This window comes from Mustela erminea, chromosome 8, assembly GCF_009829155.1.
Source record: "Mustela erminea isolate mMusErm1 chromosome 8, mMusErm1.Pri, whole genome shotgun sequence".
Taxonomy (NCBI): Eukaryota; Metazoa; Chordata; class Mammalia; order Carnivora; family Mustelidae; genus Mustela; species Mustela erminea.
This window is the reverse complement of record NC_045621.1, coordinates 40,173,862-40,197,522: the sequence shown is the minus strand read 5'-3', so window position 1 is coordinate 40,197,522 and position 23,661 is coordinate 40,173,862. Positions and strand designations below refer to the sequence as shown.

Here is a 23,661-nt window from a genome sequence, read left to right as displayed (position 1 = left end):
TGGTGGGCAGGCTCTTCTTTTCTATCTTGATTTAAAACTTGAGTGTTCTCACAGTCACCGGCAAAGCAGAAGTAGGACTTGGGACTCCTGGATTTGTGACCATTCTGTCATGTTCTGTCAATGACCCACCCGGTTTTGCCTTTTGGAAAAATGCTCAGGTTAAGGCAGTAAGACCATTGGTGGGAGTGTCCCAAGCCTGTCACACCTCTGTCCTCTGTTCTACTCCGAGTTTCTCTTCCGTGTTCACTCCCGTGCCTTCTCCAGTGCCCTTGGCCTCACACAGCCTGGTACCAGTAGGAACCAGCATCTCCAGGGCTGTCTTAAGCTTTCTGGGAAATCAGACAACAGATAATCTCCCCAACCACACTCTCAACCCCACCGCTTCCTGGAGTCCAAAGTGTCAGGGCTTGCAAATCCCTCCCTTAGAGAGACCCCCATGGGAAAGGGACAGTGACAGCAAGGCAGTGGGAGGCAGGGGCCAGAGATGGAGGGAGACAATTGCTTAAAGAACTCCTCCTTTCCTGTGGGAGGCCCCTCTGGCCTCAGGGGTGCAGCCCAGGGGCCTTCCACCAGTGGACAGACCAGCCCTGAGGCTCAGAGGAGGTGTGTTCTAACAACCCACTGCGAGCCTACCAGCTCAACTCCAAATATCGCCTACCTCAGGGCCCTTTCTCCACCTCCATGAGGGGGGGCACAGAATCCCCTCCTTGCTCCAAGGATGGTTATGGACTGTGGGACCAAGAGGCATTTTGGCGGGCTGAGCCACAGGGCTCTATCTCCGAGCCTCCCACGCATTGCTTTCCAGAGCTCCCCCAGGGCGTCTCAGGGAGGTGCGGAGGCAGAGCAGCCTGGGCCTCAGGAGGAATTATTTTTCTCCTCCCCTTGGGTTCACCTTCCCCCATGTTTGGAGCTGTAGTCTTTTGGATGCAGAGGAAACACCCATAGGGAGACTGGCAGTCTGCACCCCTTTCCCTGGCTGGCAGCAGTCCTAGCTTGAGTGTCCCTGGGAGACCCCCCCTGGGTCAGGGCAGAAGACTGAGCACTAAAGAGGTGGTGTGCGTCTGGAACATTTCTTAGTGGGTTTCTTTGGGAGAAGAGCTCAGGTAGCAAAATAAGAACCTGGGTGTCTGGGAACCTAAGTCAGATTGCGTCTTTCGCAATCTTTCTACCTCCACTGGCCTTGCCTCTGGGATGGGGAAAAACATCACGTGTTCGAAAGAAGGGGGAGCGGGGATCATCAAAGGGGCATCAAGGAGGCCTGCGTGGAGGAAGTGGCCTTTGAGCTGAGCATCATTAAGCGGTCTTACATCACTTAATTGCTTACAAGAGAAGAACTAATGGGTATGGCTTTACGTTTCTTATAAAGCAAGGCTCTCTAACTTGAAAATAAGGTAGTATTTTCATGCTTACCCTATTGAATGATCCAAGTCCTTTGAAGAGCACACTTTGGCAGAGAGCACATTTTCAGGTGGGGTGGGAGCCCCGCAGGGGACAGAAGAGGCAGAGGTATGGACCAGGCGAAGCACGAGGCCCATATAAAGGCTGCTGATGGGATGGGTTTGCTGGAGCAGAAGGAAGGTGGTGGTGGCCTGCAGCCTGTGATGCCTAGACCCCAAAGCCTCCCGGAGATCCCAGAGGAGGTCTGTATTGCCAACCCGCCTCTCGGGGAGCTCACCCCACACTCCTGCACTCCAGCACTAGCTGTCTTTGCCCCGGTTACCTTCACTTTGGGCTGGAGGTTCATGCCCCAGCTCCAGCGGCTCCCATGGCTAGAAGCTCCACCCATTTATTATCCAGATCTTTGATGGGTTTAAAAATGGGGTGCTGACTCATTATTATCTAATGAGTATGTTTCCTCCAGAGACCAACCCTCTAGAACAGGCTCTCCAGAGAACAAGCAGCTTGGATGATGTCTTCCAAGGCTCAGAGACGCTTGGGAGCCTCTGGGGCAGGGACCAGCAGGGAGAAGGGAGGAAGGAAAGCTGGCCTGAGGACCTTGACCACCAGGTCTTGTCTGGATGCGGCAAGGGTCTTTTCCTGGCGTTGACTCGGGAAGCACTGCTCAATCCCAAGTACAAATTCATCCAACCTTCTTGTGTCAGGGTTTCAGTCCATCACAGCACTGAGTTCCTGGCGTGTCGACTCCTTTGCACCTCATCTAGCCAGTGTTGGCTGCACACCTGCCCTGGGCCAGCAGTGGTAAGATGTGATGAGACGGAGAAACTTCTGCCCCTTTCCCAAGGCCCCTCATTCCCTCTGCCCCCCATATGGCTGTCCAAATAGGAAGGTTAGGAAAATCCAATTTCTCCCTCATAGCTGATTCACTTGACATCCATGAGCCCAAACAGATTCCCATGAAATCCCACTAATGGGACAAAAAACTTTCAAGTATTTTAACTTTATAAAACCCTGACATAATGAGCTTTATTTTCCATGATGCTCTATAGACCTAAGTCCACTCATGAAAATGAGTATATCTAGCTATAAAGATACATATATCTTTTTTGCTCTCATCTGTGTGACAAAACATTCCTTGGTGGATTCTTATGCTGGAGGAAAGCCTTCTTTTCTCTAAGTTCCTTTTTAGGAAGTCAGCTTTGAACTTTGAAAGGATTGTAAGGTTTTCTGTTTCTGGAGTGAAAAAGCATCTGGCACACAGACAATTTTTCTTGGTGCCTGAGATATCAGAGCTGCTCCCGGGAACGTGCTTTCCACGGGGTTCTGGCCTCTTTGGAACCCATTCAGAGTCAAGATCAAAGTCACTCACAGTTTGCGAACTTGGGTTCCAAGTCAAGGGTGAGACATGGAGAGATTCTAGCTTGGGGTCACGATGAAGCCATCTTGATGTTCAATCTAAGATAGACTGACCCACCTAGGTCATGTTTGGGAAAATATTATTACAGCTGATTTGTGTCTTCACTGGAGAAATATCACAGAAGTTGTCAAAATAAAGGAGCCTGGGAAGATGGGCACACATATTCTAACTGCGGGCCCCAGGCTCAGTCACTGTGTACTCTTTCTCTCTCTCTGAATTCTCTGTGATCTTCTAAGGATGTTTTCTCAGGAGAGGCTGTTGGCTTTCAATCAGAAATGTCCTAAATTCAAGGTGGTGAGGACGAGTCTAGAGATCATGCTGTCTGCCAGGCCCAGGCTGCCTTCACCACGTGCTGCTGTGTGGCCTGAGCTGAGTCAGTTAATCTCTCTGAACTCCTACGTCCTCCATCATACAAACAAGGATGGTAACGATTGTTAGGATTGCCCTGAGTGTTCCGTGAGATGATGGATATAAAGGGTTTGGCTTTCACCGTTATTATCTCAACAGGGCTAGAGAGGGAAAAAAAAAAAAAAAGATGTTCCTTTCCAGTATAAATGCTGACTTAAAAAAAAACAGATTTTATTTTTTTAAAAGATTTTATTTATTTATTTGACACATAGAGAGAAATCACAAGTAGGCAGAGAGGCAGGCAGAGAGAGGGGGGAAGCAGGCTCCCCGCTGAGCAGAGAGCCCGATGTGGGGCTCGATCCCAGGACCCTGAGATCATGACCTGAGTCAAAGGCAGAGGCTTAACCCACTGAGCCACCCAGGTGCCCCATAAATGCTGACTTTAAGCAACAGAAAATTTAGCAGCTCGCATCGAAAGTTGAGCACTAAGCATGAACATGTACATAGAAGCCTCAAATGTACAGAGGACGGGTATCCGCAGAACAATTCATCTAACTGGCTCCAAGTGCTCTGAGCCTGGCCAGTTTTGGGGAAACTCCTTTCCCTGCACAGTGCCATCCAGGCCCAGGGACACTGCACTCCCGCCCAAGGTGTCTGCACATTGGACCCAATGATTATGTCCCTTCAGTGAATATTTCTTGATAATTGAAGGCATTTTTTTTTTCTGGCAAAGCCACAGTGCTCCAGTTTTTTGTTTTTTGGTTTTTAAAAATATTTTATTTATTTATTTGACAGAGAGATCACAAGTAGGCAGAGAGGCAGGCAGAGAGAGAGGAAGAGAAGCAGGCCCCCTGCAGAGCAGAGAGCCCAATGTGGAGCTTGATCCCAGGACCCTGGGATCATGACCTGAGCTGAAGGCAGAGGTTTTAACCCACTGAGCCACCCAGGTGCCCCCAGTGCTCCAGTTTTTAAAGCCGAGTCTGATCCCTGCTGGCATGGGAAGAACCTGAGGTAATCAACAAAGGGTGAACCAGACGCAGGGCTCCGTCTGTAAGGGGAGTGGATTAGCTTCCTGTCGCTGCTCTAGCCAATGAGCACGTGCTTAGTGACTTCACACCACACAGATGCCTCGTCTCCCAGTTCTGGAAGACAAGGGTCCAAAATGGGTCTCACTGTGCTCAGGTGTTAGCTGGGGCCACTTTTCTTCTGAAGTCCCCAGGGGAGAATGTTTCCTTGCCTTTTCCAGCTTCCAGGCGCCACCCACATTCCTTGTCTTGTGACCTCCTCTTCCACCTTCAAAGCCAGCAGTGGTAGTACCTTCGGATCTCTCTGACCCTCCTGCCTCCCTCTTAAAAGGACCCCGGTGACTGCATTGGCGGGGTGGGCACAAAGCAGTGGCCAAGTTAGGGAGCAGCCCCTGGCCTGACCTTGTGATTTGAGCATCTGTGGTGGAGCACCAGGCTCTGCAGGATCCGAGAACCTCACCAGCGTGGAGTGGGGGCTGGCCAGCTGCTGCCCAAGGACATCTCAGCTTGTCACATAGGCAGGTGCTGTGACCATCAGACCCACTTGTCAATCACCCCAGGGCCAAAGGGCATGCGGGGGCTTGGTATTTGCTGGATAGAGGAAGGGGTTAGTGGATGAACAGAAGTCTCTGTGGACGTCACTGTGGACTGAGTGGGTCCAGCCCTCCAGGGAGCAGGAGGGTGGCACCAGGTGGGGCACTGGCACAGACCCAAGGGTCACTCTAAGCCAGAAGCCACAGCTATCAGGAGAAATGAAAGGAGAAGCAGAGCTGGGCAGAGAGCCCAGACTCAGGAGAGGTCAGAAATACACAGAGATCCAGGCTCTAGGGAGACAGAGCCCAGTGCTGCTGTGATTTGGGGGTCCTTGAGGGTCTCATCGTTATGGGAAGGTCCCAGATACCCACCAGCCATTCCGTACATACTAGATATGCCCCGCCAATGGCCCGGCAAGTCTTGGGTTATTTATAGTTAAAGCCCACGGATTCATGAACGCAGCGACAAGTGGAACACTGGTGCTATAAATTGGCATTACATGAAATTCACCACTTATTTTCATCCTAAGCATTAATACCTATGAAATCACAGGTTTGCTGGACTAATTGGAATTTTTCTGAAGTCTATAAACTATGTAACTATTAATTTTTTGATGTTTGATGTGCTTCCAAAAATCAGTTCACAGGGGCACCCGGGTGGCTCAGTGGGTTAAACCTCTGCCTTTGGCTCAGGTCGTGATCTCAGGGTCCTGGGATCGAGCCCCACATCTGGCTCTCTGCTCAGCAGGGAGCCTGCTTTCACTCTCCTGCTTCCTCTCTCTCCCTCTGCCTGCCTCTCTGCCTATTTGTGATCTCTCTCTATCAAATAAATAAATAAAATCTTAAAAAAAATTCAGTTCACAGACACTGTTCAAATCCCATGCTGCTAGAAGAACAAGGCACTATCCAGATTCATCGCAATTTTCTGGATACTTTAGGTGGGAGATATTTGAAAGAAACCAATACCCCTAAACTCTGCCATTATTGCTGTCTTTTTTTTTTTTTTTTTAATCTCCCTCTTGTAGCACCTGGGTGGTTCAGTTGGTTAAGTATATGACCCTTGATTTCAGCTCAGGTCATGATCTCAGGGTCGTGGGATCGAGCCCCATGTCCGGCTCTGTGCTCAGTGTGGAGTCTGCTTGAGGTTCTCTCTCCCTCTCCCCATGCCCCTCCCCATGCTTGCAAGCATTCTCTCCCTCTCTCTCTCAAATAAATAAAATCTTTTCTAAAAAAGTTTTTAAAAAAACTTCCTTTTGAATCACTCACTCACCAAAAGCAACACAGAAATCCTAGCCTTTCTGCCCATTAGCTCACAGCGTTACCATCTTCCATAGTCTTCCAGCATTCTGTTCTCCTCGGCTGTTCTAGTCCCCTCTCTGCCAGGCACACACTACGGGTCTTGAGCTTGACTGTGCTGCATGCCTCAATAAACCCTAGTTTACCTAACCTCCTTGGTAAACCTTCCTCAGGGCCTGAGTCACCTCCCTTCCACCCATAGGTCCCTGGGGAGATCACAGGATCTCACCAGGAGGCATGCAGAGGCATTTGGAATGCTTCTAACACTGCACAGATTTGAGAAGTTTGTAGAAGGATAAGAGAAGTCAGAGGAGTCATGTTTGGGATGAGGAGTCACATCAGGGAATTCCCTCCTGTCTGCTCTGTGGGGGCCCAGGGGCCTAGCACAGAACAGATGCATCTGTGCTCAACGTGTGGGTAGACAGAAGCCACCCAGAACACGAGGACTGAAATGACCAGGTCATCCTCATGTCCTAACCCAGAGAGGTGACAGCCTAGAGACACCACAAATAAGAGATGCCAGCATTGGACCACTGAGAAGTGATGCCTACAAACCCCTTCAAGCTAGAATAAGAAAAAGATTTTAAGAAATGTTACCGGAAAAATACAAGGAACTGAAGGGCACAACTAACACGCATCCTGAAGAGGACTGAGAACCAGAAACGAGAGACGGGAAAGCTACATCTCTCCTCCCCCGACAGCCACCCAGTCCAGATCTCCCTGCTAACTGGCCTGGTCCTCACCTCAGTCATCCTTGGGAGAGTGAATCCGGTTGGCTCAGCCCAGCCTCCAGCTTGACTCCTCTTGGGTCAAAGGTCCACTCTTTTCTGGCCAGCTGTGGCCACAGGGCTGGGGCCAAGGGCCTTTTGGGTCCTCCTCTTCCATGGCTGAGGATGGAGCAAAGTCCCTAGCAGGGGGCTCCGGAACTGGAGGGAAGGTTGGCTGCTTTCTGGTGAAAGCACTGGTTCCGGGCACCTGGGTGGCTCAGTGGGTTAAAGCCTCTGCCTTCGGCTCAGGTCATGATCTCAGGGTCCTGGGATTGAGTCCTGCATCGGGCTCTCTGCTCAGCAGGGAGCCTGCTTCCCTTCCTCCCTCTCTATCTGCCTGCCTCTCTGCCTACTTGTGATCTCTCTCTGTCAAATAAATAAATAAAATCTTAAAAAAAAAAATTAAAAAAAAAAAAAAGGACTTGTTCCCCAGAGCCATTTTGAGAAATCGGGTTGGGATTGGAACATTCCCAACCACCAGTGCAAGAACCCTTTCATTCCTTCGCCGGTTGTTATGAACGCAATATTATGTTCCCCGCTAAATTCATGTAAAAGGTCAAACCCCCAATGTAAAGGCATTTGGAGATGGGGCCTCTGGGAGGGGAGTAAGGGCAGATGAGGTCAAGAGGTAGGGGTCCTCATGATGGGATCAGTGACCTTGTGAGAAGAGGAAAACCTCTCTCGCCCTCCCTCTTCCCCACTCCTGCTCGCTCTCCTGTGCACACTCCAGGAAAGGCCGTGCGAGGACACACGTGGAAGGTGGCTGTCTGCGGGCCAGGAAGAGGGCCCTCACCAGAACACCACCATGCTGCCCCCTGATCTCACACCTCCAGCCTCCAGAACTGTGGGAAAATAAATCTCGGTGGTTGAAGCCACCCGCTCTGTGGTATTTTGTGAAGGCAGCCCGAGCTGACTAAGACACCAGCACTGGTCTTGTCATTTTTAGCAAAACTTTTTATAAACGCTCTAGAATGTGGGCTTGATAGATGAGTTCACAGCAACTCCGACAGCGAATGGCCCCACAGCTAGAACTCCACAAAGACCCAGTGTTGAGTGTGCAACTTCCTGTGTATAAATATCTCTATTTGGCTCTGGAAACGACATGCCGGCTTTTGGGTAGTGTCTGTTCTGCCCTGGGACTGGGAGCCGGGCTGCCCTGGCCGGCCTCCCTCTGGCTGGGTCCAGCAGACCTTGGCCCACAGGCAGGCGGGAGCTTGCCAAGGGCGGTGGCCAGCTGAGGCCACTCACCCAGAAGGAGTGGCCCTTGTCCCCAGCTCACTCTCTCCTACCGCTCCCAGCCTGCCTGGGTTTGCAAAACTGAAAGAGGGCAGCTTTCATTAATTTGGTAGAACCTCGGGCTTCACTTGGAGAAAGTGGGTTGAGCCCTCTCCTCCCCCATCCAGCCAAGAGTGACGGTTGTCACCAATGTGCCCAGAGGGGACAGGGCGCTCGGGAACTGCCACCAGCCAATCCCCGAGGACAAGGCATAGATTTCACTCGCTAGGATGGAGCCAAGGCTCTCTGAAAACCCTTCATTCCTTTGTTTCAAACCTTATTATTATTTTTTTATTAACATATAATGTATTATTAGCCCCGGGGGTACAGGTCTGTTTCAAACCTTATGCCTACTTTTTTAGATTGAGCATTATACACACTTTACATCCTTGGATTCTTTTTACATTAAAGAGTAAAAACAGGGGTGCCTGGATGGGTCAGTCAGTTAAGACTTTGACTCTTGATTTGGGCTCAGGTCATGATCTCAGGGTTGTGGAACGGGACCCTTGCTCAGTGGGGAGCCTGCTTGTCCCTGTCCCTCTGCTCCTCCCCCACTCATGCTCCCTCTCTCTCTCTCTCTGTCTCTCAAATAAATACATACATAAATAAAATTTTTTAAAACAAAAAATCAAAGGTAGAAACAATTTAAACAAGTGGATCGTTTACTGACCTGCAGAGAGTAAAATGAGTAGGGACGATCTCTCCTGGCGTGCACAAGGGATGCCAGGCACCCTGATCCCATTCAATTCTTGCCTTTGCACTGCACAAACGAGAGATGATTCAGAGGGAAAGAGAAGCTCTCGTGGCTGGGATGATGGGAGATGTCAGAAATGGACCTTGCTTGCTCTGCTGGGACTCCAAGCAAAGGGGCATGTCTGTCTCTGGACTCTGGGCCCCGCTGAGAGTCAGACAGAGCTGCCCTCCACGAGTGAATAAAAGGAGGCCACCGAGGCCACGACCGACCAGTTCAACCCTGCCTGGCTGAGGACCCAGGCTGTGTCCCGGGCCCACGGAGACCTACCCCAAGAGCTCTGACAGGGCAAGCTGGGAGAGCACACCCTGTCGTCCCCTCTGCTCCCAGGTCCCATGGCTTTAGCCTGACTTGGACTTCAGGGAAGGGAAAGGCCACTCAGCATTTGTCGGGCTGCCCGGGAAGTGAGCTGCTAGGAGGCCACCCACCCCCTCTCACTAATATGCCTGGGCCTGGCCATCGTTCTCACCAGGGTAACCAAGGGCCACAGCCACTTGAGGGAGGACCCCCTCCCCTGGTTGATCCCCTTTCCCCTAACTGCCCCGGGGACCCCATGAAGGGGGACGGGGGTGTTTGCTGAACAGGATCAGCCCCCAGAGGAAACAGGGCTGGTCTGGCCTTGTTACTGGTTTTGTCCCCTGCTATGTGCTCTGTCTGATCTCTGCTCACTGCTTTGTAAGGAGGTGCTTGGCCTTCCCCTGTGTCCACTGAAGACTTTCCTCTTCTCTCAGCAGCAAGGCAGGGCCCTGAGGCCTGTAAGACCTGGGTTCGAATTCTGCCTCAGCTGCTTACCAGCTGTATGATCTCAGGCAAGTGACTGAGTTTCTCTGAGGAGGGCATGGCCAAGAAAGGCAAGCTGTTAGACCCTGGAAGCCCCGAGAGAGGGAGCGGGAAGGCCCGGTGCAAGACCCAGACTGAAAGACCAGCAGGTCGGGGGCTGGGGGGCAACACAGATGTGGGGTGCTGGGGGGCCTCTCCTGCATGAGTCTAAAGCCAGAAGGTTGTCAGACATTGGAAAGAAGGGGGAGAAAAGTGAGCCCCCTGGTGCCGTGTGCAGCTGCGCACTAGACGCCAGTGTCTGACCAGTGTGTGTTCTAGAAATCCCCACCATCTCCTGCCCATTCCTGCGGGAGCCAGAAAGCCCTGGCCAGGCCACAAGGACTCAAATCGCAGCAGCCCCTGTCAGGAGCAGGACAGCAGAGAAGCTAACTCCTCTCTGACCCTGGCCACCGACTCACCATGGAGGCCGGCGTCAGCTCAGGACGCTGGCCTGGGTTCCACCCTGGTCCTGGAAACCAGCTCAGGCCTCCACACTGCCCCATTCCCCCCACTCCGCCGGCAGGTCAGTGTTGCCCCTCAGCGGATTTCTGGAAGCTGCAATAATGACAAGCCCGGACTCCTTTTCCAGAGGAAAGGAAATGGGCCAAAGAGGTGGTTCTCAAGGCTTGCTCTCTAGACCACCAGGAGCAGCAGCAGCAGCTGAGAACCTGCTAGAAATACAAATTCTTGCGCTGCCCCTGACCTCCTACCACAGACACTTTGAAGGTGGGAAACAGCAATCTGTGCTTTAACTCCCCAAGGCCCGCTCCCGGGCGAGAACCATTGCTTCACAGCCCTGAGAACAAACACTCCAGTGACCACGTAGAACAATGTGGAACAGAGTGGATGGCTCTCACAAGCCAATATCACGGGAAGAAGTCAGACACAGAAGAGAACATCCTGAACTATTCCACAAAGCCCCAAAATAGGCCAAGAGTCACCCATGCTGTGAGGTCAGAGGTGACCCTAAGGGGCAGGGCATGGGAAGGGGCAGAGAGACTCTCCAGAGCCGCAGTGACCTTCTCCTTCTGGATCTGGGCGCTGGTCACATGAGGTATAAACATCTGGCAATCTGTACACTGAAGATATGGGCACTATCTGCATTCTACTATACTTATATTAAAAATTTTGTTTTAACTCTATTCAAGGGCAAAATAGAAATGCCACCTTCCTCCTCACTGTCTAGCCTAACACTTGGTTGGAATCACTTGGGCATGGCCGGAAGGTCTGTCCCTTGGCTCTGGAGAGTACAAAGTCGGGTATTCTTGGATCCTTGGCCAAAAAGGTTTTATGAATTCAACTTTTATGAATTCAACAGACGTCAGGACAGGCAGGCTAATTAAAACCAGAAAGAACATATCCCAACGGATGCTACCATTTTTGGTAAATGCTATTCTTCCCACCTTCTCTCGGGTTTAGAGAGAATGTTTCCAGAGAACAAGCCACCTCTTCCAATTACCTTGGTGGGTCTTTTACAAAGGGTTGATCTTGGAGGGGATACCAGGAAGTCTAGTTGTGCAAGGAGAAGACATTCTGTAGATGTTTGACTTCAGTGTTGGGGATGGGCAGGGAGCCGAAGGAAGAACTGCACCTCACCTGCCAAGGAATTTTCCAGGCCAGAGGTTTCAAGGCCTTGACACAACAGAATGGAGCCTTGTGGCTCCACTTGCCTACCTTCCTCTGGGCTAGAGAATATTCATAAAAACATTCCCAATGAGGAACATCTTGGCCTGCCTGGAGGGAGACTGTGGCTCATTTTCCTTAAGTACATCCACTCTCCCCAACCCCCAGTTTACTCCAAGTGGATAGTAGCTAACAGGCAACACAGACCAGCCACAACTATGGAGCTCCATCTCAAAATGATCCCACCAAAACTTCACCAATCTCTCCACTGAGAAGAAAATGGACAGGCCATGTCTCCTTCCAAAACCCTTCTAGGACCTCCCAGATCAGGCTTCTGCCAGCTCTGTGTCACCCTGCAGAATGACTGGTGTTTGGTTGTGTTTTTGTGTGATGCCATCAGCCTACATTGAAGGAGGCACAGAGGATGAGGCTTAAGAAATCTGTTCACGCATGTGTGTTTGTATGTGTGCACACTCACGAGCTTTGTGGGTCCGGGAGAAAGGTCACCCTGCTGGATTGGATAGACTGGAGTCCATGCATCACATGGAGCTCTCTCTACCATGCACGTTCCTGGGATCCACTTCAGCCTTACTCAGTCCAAAATCTGGGCATGGGGCCCGGGAATTCATATATTTAACAAGCTCTTGAAAATTTAAAAATCACCACACTAAAGCTCCTTCTTCCATAAAAGCCCTCAATAGAAAACACTTAGCTAGTCCTAGTCTTGGTGCAAATTCTCCTGAGCACTTGGTCAGTTTTTATCCTTGATTGCAGTAGAATGAGTCACTGACACATGTCCCCTTTTCACACTGGCTACTAGGAAGCTCAGGCATAATTTGACCACATCCATAGTGAAAGTCTTTGTTATGGGAATTTAAAAAGAGGACACCAAAAAGAACAGAAAAGATGGGGATACCTTTTAAACCATCCTTTCCAAAATGTTCTGTTTTCTGACCCCTGACAGAGGTGGAGGGGCAGATCCCCACAATGCCTTGGCCCAGTTTCGGCCTTGTGTATCTTTTTCTTATAGTAACCTGAATGTCTCTTTCTCTAACCAAAAAAGAGCCTAACTTAAACGTTAAAATAAAATGATGAAAAAAAATTAAATAATAATAAAATAAAGGAAATATAAATGAAGTATTAGAGAATATTATGCAAATATTAAAGCGGGGTGTGTATGCCTAGTTCATCGAAATACAACATTTTCCAAAACACATTTTTTAAGGGGAGGGAAAAGTAATAAAACCATACATAAGTTTTTGTGTGTGTGTGTGTGTTCTAGAGTTTGAAGAAAATATTTAATGCTTTAATTCTTTTGTTGTTTATTGAGGGAATTTATTCTGAGGCTCTGAAAGCAAATATTTTTCCCAAGCTGCTTACCAGCATTCCAAACTTCTATTGATATCCCCTCCTTTTTTTAATAACAATTTTATTGAGATGTAATTCGCCTTGCACACAATTCACCTTTTTTAGAGTATGCAATTCAATGGTTCTCGATATACTCACAGAGTCGTGCGACAATCACCCCAACCAATTTTAGAATATTTGCATCATTTCCCCCTAAAGAAATCCTAGCTGTTCCTCACCCCCATTCTTCAATCCTTCTAGCCTTAGGAAACCACTGATCTGTTTCCCACCTCTATGCACTTGCCTGTTCTGGATAGTTCTTATGCATGAAATCAGACAGTATGTGGTCTTTCACGACCGGCTTTTTTCACTTAGCACAATGATCTCATGGTTCATTCATGTTAGAGCATGTGTCAGTATTTAATTTCTTTCTAGGGCTGAATAACATTCCATTGTATGGATATACCATGTTTTATTTATCCATTCATCAGTTGGTAGACATTTGGATTGTTTCCACCTTTTGCCAGTTATGAGTAATGTTGCTGGGAACATTTGTGTACAACTTTTTGTGAGGACATATGTTTGCATTTCTCTTGGGAATACACTCAGGAATGGAATTGCTAGGTCATATGGTAATTCCATGTTTAGCCTTTTCAGGAACTGCCACACTGTTTTCTAAAATGCCTGCACCGGGTGCCTGGGAGGCTCAGTCAGTTAAGGTCTGCCTTTGGCTCAGGTCATGATCTTGGGGTCTTGGGATTGAGCCCACATTGGGCTTTCCACTCACTGCTTCTCCCTCTCCCTCTGTGATCTCTCTTGCTCTCACTCCCTCTCAAATAAATAAATAAAATCTTTTTTAAAATGCCTGAACCATTTTACATTCCCATCAGCAGTGTAGGAATGTTCCAATTTCTCCATGTCTTTACCAATGCTTGTTATTATCTGTCTTTATTCTTACCACCATTCTAGTAGATATCAAACCAAACCTTACTGTCGTTTTAATTAGTAGTGGTGTTGAGCACATCTTCATGTACCATTTGTATAACTTCTTCGGAGAAATGCTACTCAAATCCTTTGCCGTATTTTGGTGTCATCTAAAAAACCATCTTCTAGTCTGATGTCAAGAACATTTACACCTATGTTTTCTGCTATGAGTTTTATAGTTTTAGTTCTTAAAATTAGGTCTTTGATCCATGTTGAGTTAATTTTTGTGTATGATGTGAGGTAGAGATTCAAATGCATTCTTTTACATGTGAATATTCAGTTGCCCCAGTACCATTTGTTGAGAAGACTATTCTTATCTTAATAGCCTTGGCACCCTTGGGACCTACTGTCAAAAATCAATTGACCATAGATGTATGGGTTGATTTACAGATTCTCAGTTCTATCCCATTGACCTATATGTCTGACCTTGTGTCAGTCTTGATTACTGTGGATTTATAATGAGTTTTGAAATCAGGAGATGTGAGTCTAACTTTATTCTTTTTTGGGTTGTTTTGGCATGGGTCCCTAGAATTTACATATGAATTTTATGATCTGTTTATTAATTTCTGCAAAGATGCCAGCTGGGGTCTTGATTTGGATGGTGTTCAGTATGTAGATTGATTTGAGAAGTAACACATCTTAACAATATTAATTCTTCTGATCCATGAAAATGGAATGTCTTTCCATTTATTTAGGTCTTCTTAAATTTCTTTCAGTACTATTTTATAGTTTTCAGAATATAAGTTTTGTGCTTTTTTTGGTTAAAATTATATCCCTATTTTTTGACATTATAAATGGAATTCTTTTCTTAATTTCACTTCTCCTACGCTCATTCCTACCATGTAGAAATATAATTGATTTTTGTATATTGATCTTATATCCTAAAGCCTTACTGAACTTATTTATTTCCAACAGGTTTTTAGGGGATTCCCTAGGATTTTCTAAATATGAGATCATGTCATCTGCAAATAGAGTTTAACTCCTTCCTTTCCAATCTTTTATTTCTTTTTCTTTATTAATTGCCCTGGCTAGAACCTCCATTACAATGTTGAATAGTACTAGTGAGAGTAGGCATCCTTCTTCCTGATTTTATAGGAAAATATCCAGTCTTTCATAATTAAATACGGTATTAGCTGTGGAGTTTTCATAGCTGTCTTTTATTCAGTTTGAGAAGTTTTCTTCTACACCTGGCTTGTTGAATACTTTTATCATGAAGGAGTGTTGAATTTTGCCAAATGTTAATGTCAAATGCCTACTGAGATGATCACATAATTTTCTTCTTTATTTCATTGATAAAGCGCATTATATTAATTTTTTTTTAGAGAGAGAGAACACATGCATGCAAGGAAGTGATGGGTGGGGAGGGGCATAGGGAGAGGGAGAGAGAGAGAATTCCAAGCAGAATCCTCGCAGCCCAGAGCCTGACTCGGAGCTCAATCCCATGATCCCGAGATCATGACCTGAGTTGAAATCAAGAGTTGGACACTTAACTGACTGAGCCACCCAAGCACCCCATATGAATTGACTTTTGAATGTTAAACCAACCTTGCATTCCTGAGAAAAATCTACCTGGTCATAGTGTATAATTCTGTTTATAGCTTTATACACTGAGCCTGGGTGGCTTAGTGGGTTAAAGCCTCTGCTTTCGGCTCAGGTCATGATCCCAGGGTCCCGGGATCGAGCCCCGAATCGGGCTCTCTGCTCATCAGGGAACCTTCTTCCTCCTCCTCCCTCTCTCTGCCTGCCTCTCCGCCTACTTGTGATCTCTCTCTCTGTCAAATAAATAAATTTTAAAAATAAAAAAGTAAAAAATAAAAATATAGATCAGTTTTCTAGTATTTTGTTAAAGTCTTTTTCATCGATATTAATAAGAGATATTAGCATATAGTTTTCTTGTGATGTTTTTGTCTGATTTTATTACCCCTCCATTTTTTTAATATTTGTGATGCCTCTTCCATAACATAACATTTTTATAGATAAGAATCCATTTCTGGGCTGGCCGTTCTATCTCCCAGATTGACTGCCTCGGAGTAGTACCACATTCCTTGTATTAATGTAGTATTTCATGATATTTAGGAAAAGCAGACTCTTCCTTACATATATTACTCAAAAAGTTTGAGATAATCTTCCCTATCTATCCTACAGATGAACCTCATAATGATTTTACCAAAACATGCAGATGAATTTTTTGATAGGATTTTTTAATTGGGATGTCACTAGAACTATATATTAACTTGATGGGAATTTTTATTTTTAATTTTCCAATCCAAGAAAAACCCATGTTTTGCTAAAGATGTGAGTCTCCTTTCATTGCTCAAGTTTTTCTTTCACATAAGTTGTTCACATCTATATCCTTTGTTTTCGGGTTTTGTTACTCCCATGATTGAAATCTCTCTACTTTCTTGCTATTGTTGACATGTGGTGACTCTATCTTGTTCAGGTCCTACGCTGAATTCTCTGTAATTCCAACAGTTCCAATTGGTTTTTTTGGGTTTTCAAGGCACACAAATCAGTTCACCTGCAAATTATGATTATTTAGTTTTCCTTTCTGATACCGTTTGTTTTAAGTCCCATATTGGCCAACACCCACAAAACATGTTAAAATGATGAGAACAGGATTCTGCCTGATTTGCCAGCATCACTCTATTTTTGATGTGCACAGTACTCTTTATCGCGATAAGTTTTCCTTCTCATCTCACTTTTAAAGGTCTTTCCTGGAGATTGGTATTTAATTTTGTCCCAAACCTACTGATGTGTTATATTGTATTAAGATTCCTTACTGATTATGAGATTGCTTCTAAATCACTAAGAGCATTTTTTTTTTCAAGAACATTTTAGTTAGAGAATTAAAACATCTCACTTAGCAATTCATTCTTCTTTTGTACTTAATTTACTGGGTGGAAAATCTGGATTGTTCTGAAGGTATAAATATAAACAGCTTTTTCTTCCGCATCAGTGTAACCTCTCTCCAAACTCACACCCTGCCATATAGCAGGGCTCTTGGAAGTCACTTAGGCAAATCCCATAACTTCTCTGCCTTCCTCATTTTTAAGAGTGATTTGTTTCTACATTTAAGATCTATCCTACTCATTTTTTTCTCAAAAGATTTATCTATTTAATTTCTGAATAGGTGAATACATTGACATAGTTTTTAAAAAATAAATATGGAAAGGTAGGTACACTAGAGTCTCCTTCCCTCCCACTCCCATTCTCCACCTGTCCCGGGCCCCTCCTCTAACTGACTATTGATGCTCATTTTTCATAATTTCTTCTGGAAGTTTTTAGGCACGTCCAAATAAATTTGAATCTGTTCCCTCTTTTACCCTGATAAAAACTCAATGCATACTGTTCTGACCTTCTTTTTGTTTTCTTGAGCTATCACAAGATCCTTTCTTGATCAGAATTTAGAACTTTTTCTTGCTTTTGCCACTGAATCTTAGTCTACTGATGGAAATGTGTAGGACAATTTTTTTTTTTTAGGAGGGAGAGAACACACACCCATGCGTGCTAGTGGGGAGGTGGCAGAGGGAGAGGGAGAGAGAGACTCCCAAGTGGGCTCCATGCTCAGTGCCCAACCCAAAGAGGGGCTCGATCTCATGACCCTGAGATCATGACCTGAGCAACAAGCAACAACTGGATGCCCAACAGACTGAGCCACCCAGGGACCCCAAATGTTTGGCAGTTTCTAGCTGGTATGACCCATTCCTGATGGAGAGACACTGTGGTGTCTTCAACCTCTTGTTCTCAGACACACGGACCAGTCCTTACACCTGCAAGCATATCTGCGGGCCAAATTCCTGCGGGTGGGACAGCTGAGCTAAAGCACGTTTGCATTTTACTTCAATAGACACTGCCAGCAACGACGGGGGCTCCCCCTCCGCTTCACCAATCACTTACCAAACTTTTGATTTTTTTACCACCGTAATAAGTAAAAAAAAAAAGGGGGCGGATCCCAGTGTGGTTTGGATTTCCTTTCCTCTCCTGAGACATGAGATTGAACACCTTTCGCAGGTGTTTGAGAGTGATCTGTATTTCATTTTCTGTGAACTGTTCTTAGCCTTTGTCCATTTGTCAGGTTTAAATCTTCCCAAGTCCAACCTCACACTAATCAAAGTTCCTCTCCTCTTTCTCTAGTGCAGGACAGAATATTTGGGGGGATGGGTGGGAGGCTTGGCCTGGAGAAGCCTCCCCCTCCTCCCCTTCCTCTGGGTGGGGAAGGGAGCAGGGGTCGGCAAGCTGAGCTGTCCTTCCATGGCTGGCTCTGTGTCCACGGTAGGAGGCATCCCTCTGGCTCAGCCTGCCTTGCTTGGGTGCCTTCTCTGATGGGTTTTTAAGATTGTCCCGGGCTAGCAATCGTCTGTACCTCTTCTCCTTTCCCTCTAACGCCTGCCCCAGACTACCCCTCCCAGAGAGGGCACCACAGCTCCTTCTGTCCTAGAGGTAAGTACAGGCTCCCAACCCTTTCTCCAGGTTGGCGGCCCGTGGCTTGACTATATGGCCATCTGGGCAGCCCCCTACCCCTAACACTTGTTAACCTCTGAGCCCCAGGGAACCTCAGGGATTTCTAGGTTCTTCTTTGCAAGAGCTGCTCTGAAGGCCACAGGGAGCAAAGATAAGGTGGGAGTGCCTCATCTTCTCGGGCCCACCAGGCCACAGTCACTTCAAGGCCCACAGCATGAGGTCCCCCAGCAGGCCCCGCCTTCAGAAATCCTCCCACCTGAAGCCAGAGCTGGTGCCATGTTTGTATCCCTGAGCCTCAGGAAGCATGCGGGAGGGCAGCAACAAAAAGGACGAGGCTCCGTTAGCCTCTGCTCTCGGAACTCTCTCCCGGGAGACTTGGGAGTGGGCCTCCGGGTTCCACAGCGCTGTGACTCCTGGCTTGGAGCCTCCCATCTTTGCAGGAAGCCAGGGCTTCTCCAAGGCTCCCTGGGAGCCACTGCCCTCTTTGCCCAGAACATAGCACCCCTAAAATCCAAGCCCCTCCCCACTTCCTCCTCTTCATTTATCCAGGTGGGGTGCAGGGAGGGGGTACACCTCCCTCAGTAATCCCTTGGGGCTGCTGACGGACCCCCCCAGCTGTGTAAATTCTGTGACCCCAGCAAGCTCCCAGCCTCTCCAGCAAGTGGGGCCAGGCTGGGGGAACCCGGGCACCCTCTCAATCCTCCCCACCTACTCTCCCTGACTCTCACGTCCTGATTCCTTGCTGCCTGCTCACACCGAACACCTGCCGCCTGCAGAAACGGGGAGCCCCTCCCAATGACTGAACACTTACTCTTGTTCTTGGAGCCCTCTGGTTCCCTGAAGAGCTTCTTTAAAAATTCCATCACCCACAACTTTTCCCGCAATCTAAAGTCCAAGCTTTACTTATTGCTTTTAAATTCGCCATATCTGAGGTTTTTCTGCCCTCCCTCATGCCTGCCACCACCTGCAGTCTCCTTCATCTGAGGTCCTTGCAGACGACCTCCCCTGCCCTCTGTCACCCCACCACCGGAGCTCAGTCGTGTTGTGGTCTCCACCATCTGGGTTCCACTCTTGATCCTGCCTGGTGCTTGTCATGAACTGGTTTTCGGCCAACAGGAATGTCCAGTTTGTCCTTCTGGCCTCTGGCTTTCTTTTCCTTTTATGGGCTTTCTTCATGTTGCGGATTATGTAGATAGACAGACATACAGACAGACAGATGTATCACAGGTGCATAGATAGATGGATACATAGTTGTATCCCACACTCTCTGGCATTATACCTTCCTGTGAGAAAGGAACAAGCTGAAGCCTGCTAAACCACTGTCTAGTTCCCAGGTTGACAATGAATTTCACTCATTTCTGTTGCCTCCTCAGGAAGGGGTGCTGTTCACACTCGATCTATCACGGTCAACTCCATCTTGCGCATGAATTCTGTCACTGTGTCTACCCGCTCCCTGTCTTCCGCATGAGTGTCCCAGGCCACTAGGCTGTACCTCTGAGGGTGGCTCCAGAGGACTCAGGGCCCGGCTGGCACTCAGCAGCTGTGCGCCCTAGAGAACATTCCCTGTCTCGCCATGTTCTGGCCTCTGAAGAGATGTTGCTTGGATTAGAAACTTGATGCTCAGGGAACTAACCTTCCAGGTTCTGGTAGCTTCAGACCCTGCTGCATCAGACCGTGTTCCAAATGCGCCCCCTGTCTCTGACCTCAGGCCCCACTTCTCCCTCACAGTCCTGCTTCCTTTCCCACTGTATCAGTTCAACAGCCCTGGTGGATAACCGGGGTTCATCTTTACTTTTCTCCCTCTTGAGCCAAAAGCAAGCCAACAAGTCCAGTTTGGAAGTTCTGCCTTCCTGTCAGCCTCAGGGCCTTGCTCGCTGGCCTTCCTCTCAGAGAGAACACCCGACGTACATCACGCGGCACTAAACAGAAGTGCTTATCTCTTTTCAAAGTAGTGTTCTCATTTTCTTCAGGTAAATACCCAGTCACGGAATTACTGGACCAGAGGGTAGTTCTTGTTTCCATTTTTTAAGGACCCTCCATTGTGTTCTCCACAGGGGCTGCCCCAATGCGTATTCCCGCCAGCGGGGCACAAGGGTGCCTTTTCCTCCACGGCGTCACCAATGCTTGTTTCAAGCCTTTCTGACAGGTGTGAGTGGATATCACACCGTGGTTTTGATTTGCATTTCCCTGATGATAAGCCATGTTGAGCATCTTTTCTTGTGTCTGTTGGCCATCAAAATGTCTTCTTTGGAGAAATGTCTGTTTGTCTTCTGCCCATGCTAATCAGATTATTTCCTTTTTTTGCTGTTGAGCTGTGTCTAAGTTCTTTATGTATTTTGGATACTAACCCTTTTTCAGGAATATCATTTGCAAATATCTTCTCTTATTCAGTAGATTGCCTTGTCCTTTTGTTGACATTTTACTTTGCTATGCAAAAGCTTTTTATTTTGGTGTAGTCCCAATTGTTTATTTTTTCTTTTATTTCCCTTGCCTCAGGAGACAAATCTAGAAAAATGTTCCTATGGCCAATATCAAAGAAATTACTACCTATGTTTTCTTCTAGGAGTTTTAGGGTTTCAGGTCTCATAGTTAGATCCTTAATCCATTTTGAGTTTATTTTTGTGTACTGTGAAAGGAAGTGGTCCAGTTTCATTCTTTTGCACATAGCTGTCCAGTTTTCCCAGCACCACTCGTTGAAGAGACTGTCTTTTCCCCATGTCTATTCTTGCCTCCTTTGTCGAGGATTAATTGCCATAAAAGTATGGGTTTGGGGGCGCCTGGGTGGCTCAGTGGGTTAAAGCCTCTGCCTTCAGCTCAGGTCATGATCCCAGGATCCTGGGATCAGCAGGGAGCCTGCTTCCCTCTCTCTCTGCCTGCTTGTGATCTCTGTCTGCCAAAAAAATAAATAAAATCTTTTTTTTTAAAAAAAGCATGGGTTTGTTTCTGGAATCTCTATTCTGTTTCATTGATCTATGTGTCTGTTTTTGTGCCGGTACCAGACTGTTTTGGTTTCCTCCTCAGTTATTTCTATCTCCCTCCCCCCTCAGTTACTTCTATCCCTGTTACTTCTACCCCTCCCTATCAGTTGCTTCTACCCCTCCCCCTTTGTTGTTTCTGTCCCCCCTCAGTTGCATTTCTCCCCCTCCCCCCTCAGTCACTTCTATCCCCTCCCCCCTTGGTTACTTCTCCCCCTCCCCCCTCAGTCACTTCTATCCCCCCCTCAGTTACTTCTGCCCCTCTCCCTCTACCCCCCTCCCCCCCTCAGTTGCTTCTATGCCCTCCCCCTCAGTTACTTTTATACAGTTATATTTCCTATTCAGCTATGGTCTGGGTTGCAGGTACCGCCAGGTACCTGTCATTCCAGGTCCTGGCTCACATAGATTCACTACATGCCCTGGAAGATTCTTTCCTCTAGCACTTGCTTCAGCCCCCCTTGCCTGTCCCCTGACACCCCCTCCTCCCGCCTGCCCCAGTTCTGCTCTCCATCATGACTGTCTCGGACCAGCAGCGGACATGACCCACCCTGGCCAAAACAAGGGGCAGCCTGGGGCTGAGGTCTCTGGAGGCTCCTGTTCCCACAACTGCTAAAGGTGCTGTGGTCCTTCTCCGCAAGGCTCTTGCTCGAGGATGGTCCACAGACTCACAGGGTTGGCATCCCGGGCCTCGCCCTGGATGTCTCAAGTCAGAATCTGTCTTCACAAGAGCCCCAGGTGACTCCTCACACGCACATCTGAAAAGCCCTGGTCTAGGGGATACACCTCTCCATGTCCACCCCACCATCAGCCCCCCGCCCCAGCAGCTGGCTTGAGTCGCCACAGCTGGGCTTGCAGCCAGCTCTCCTCTCCCCTCCTCACCAGCTTCTCCCATGTGCCCTGACCTCCCAGGCCGCTGACTCATGCAGGGAGGTCCCCTGGGCCTCAGCCAAAAGCCAGGAGCTTTAATAGTCACTCTTGGCTCATAGGCCTGAAGCCACACAGCTAGCACAGAGAACAGCCTAGATCCACTCCCCCTGACTCCTGCCTCTGATTCATCCTTGCCAGCCTTCAACCAATCTTTACAATGGCATCTTTCAACCACATCACAGGGATTTCAGGTTTTCCCCAACAAACAAATCCAACAGGTAGGGTGTGAGCCTCACCAAACCATGGACCAGCTGTGTGATCCCAGGCAAGCTGCCAGGGCTCTCTGACTTGCAGCTTCTTTATCTAGAAAATAGTGGTGATTATCACATGGACCTCAGGGAACTATGCATCCATTCGTCCATTGTTCCAAACAGCCAGTGGCCTTCGTGTGCCCAGCACCAGAGAGAGCTCCAAACAAGAGACCCAGTCCTGCCCTTCAGAAGCTTCTGGAGGGAGAACTGGGGGCAGACGTGGCAGAGATGTGTCCGCTGCACCCACAGGGGCCAGGCATGTAGAGCACCCTGGCGGTGCTCACTGAGTGAGTGGACGGATGGCATGCAAACGCAGCTTCCAACCGCACACGTGCCCCGTGCCTTTCCACTCCAAAGCCATGTGGAATGGAAACACGGGGGCTTCATGCTACTGAAGAGTTTAGAAAAACATGAGGAGATGGGAGGAGGGCTGCCGGGCTCTCCAACAGTTAATGGATTTAGAAGAATTCAAGTGATTATAAAATATTTCAGATGTAGAGCACAGTTGCCTGAAATAGGCAATAATTGAGGTGGAATTAGAGTTGCTGTTCTGAGAGTTTCGCAAATTGTGTGTGTGTGTGTGCTGTCTTAAAGTTGGAATGCATTTTCTCAGGGTTTCAGAGAACCTTCGTGTAAAGAAAATGATAGGGATGGTTTGAGAGCAACCTCGGGGCTCTCATCAGGCCACGAGGTTCCCTCTGAGGGTCTCTTCCAACTGCCCTAGATCTCAGATTTCGAGAGCTAGCTAAGCATTCCATGAACACCCACCTACTGCCATGTTTTCTGCATGAGACACTGAGGCCCATACTTGCCCAGTGTGAGTAGGTGATTACAGGTAGCAGAAAGTGGATATTCAAACCCAAGTCCCCTGCCTCCCAGCCGAATGCCCTTCACCATATATCACACAGGCTTCCATGATCTCACAACAATGCACAGTCAACGCTGGCGATCAGCACTCACCCAGGCGGGCAGAATGTCAAGTGGATCCCGCCAACCAAAGGGAACCAGATGTTGTGTCATCCCATCTGTAGGACGGCCCAGAAAAGGCAAACAAGGAACGTGTATAGAGTGATAGTCAGCAGATGGTGCAGGAGGGGCTGATGACAGCGGGGCACAGGGAAATTCTGGGGTGCTGGAGTGGCCCTGTATGTTGATTAGGGTGGTGGTTACGTCAAACTGCATTCGCCAAAACTCAGAACCACACGGCAACAAGAGCAAATTGCATTATATGTAAATTGTACCTCAATTTTTAAAAAAGCAACCTAAAATAATCCTAAACCTAAAATAATAAGGTGATAATAATAATCACCTTCAATGCCAAAACCCAGTCTGTGTTCAGGGCTTCGGTCAAAGATGTCCAGGAGCACACACTCCTCCTGGGAGGTGCTTCAACTGTACGTCCTCAAATCAGCCTGTTCCAACCCGGAGAAGACTGCCTGACAGGCAATGACAGGCAATGGCCTG

The 23,661-nt window shown here is 47.9% G+C and overlaps 2 protein-coding genes across 6 annotated transcripts in view; one reads left to right on the top strand and one right to left on the bottom strand.

The window, feature by feature from the left end:
• The window catches only part of NGEF (neuronal guanine nucleotide exchange factor), a 98,264-nt gene that overhangs the window by 952 nt on the left and 73,651 nt on the right, over positions 1 to 23,661 (top strand). The gene's annotated exons all lie outside the window — the stretch shown is intronic.
• NEU2 (neuraminidase 2) overlaps positions 1 to 23,661 on the bottom strand; it is a 69,227-nt gene that overhangs the window by 20,530 nt on the left and 25,036 nt on the right. For 2 of the 5 annotated variants that reach the window (XM_032355198.1, XM_032355199.1), the window contains exon 1: positions 6,761 to 7,039. The exons of 1 other annotated variant lie outside the window; for it this stretch is intronic. Coding sequence is in view for 3 of the 4 variants with exons in the window: in XM_032355199.1 (XP_032211090.1) it covers positions 6,761 to 6,769 (9 nt within the window). In the remaining variant the exon portion in view is untranslated. Of the gene's footprint in view, positions 1 to 1,410; positions 1,620 to 1,720; positions 2,361 to 6,760; positions 7,040 to 23,661 lie in introns of those variants that run through there. 2 more of the 5 variants (XM_032355194.1, XM_032355193.1) reach the window with 2 other exon arrangements.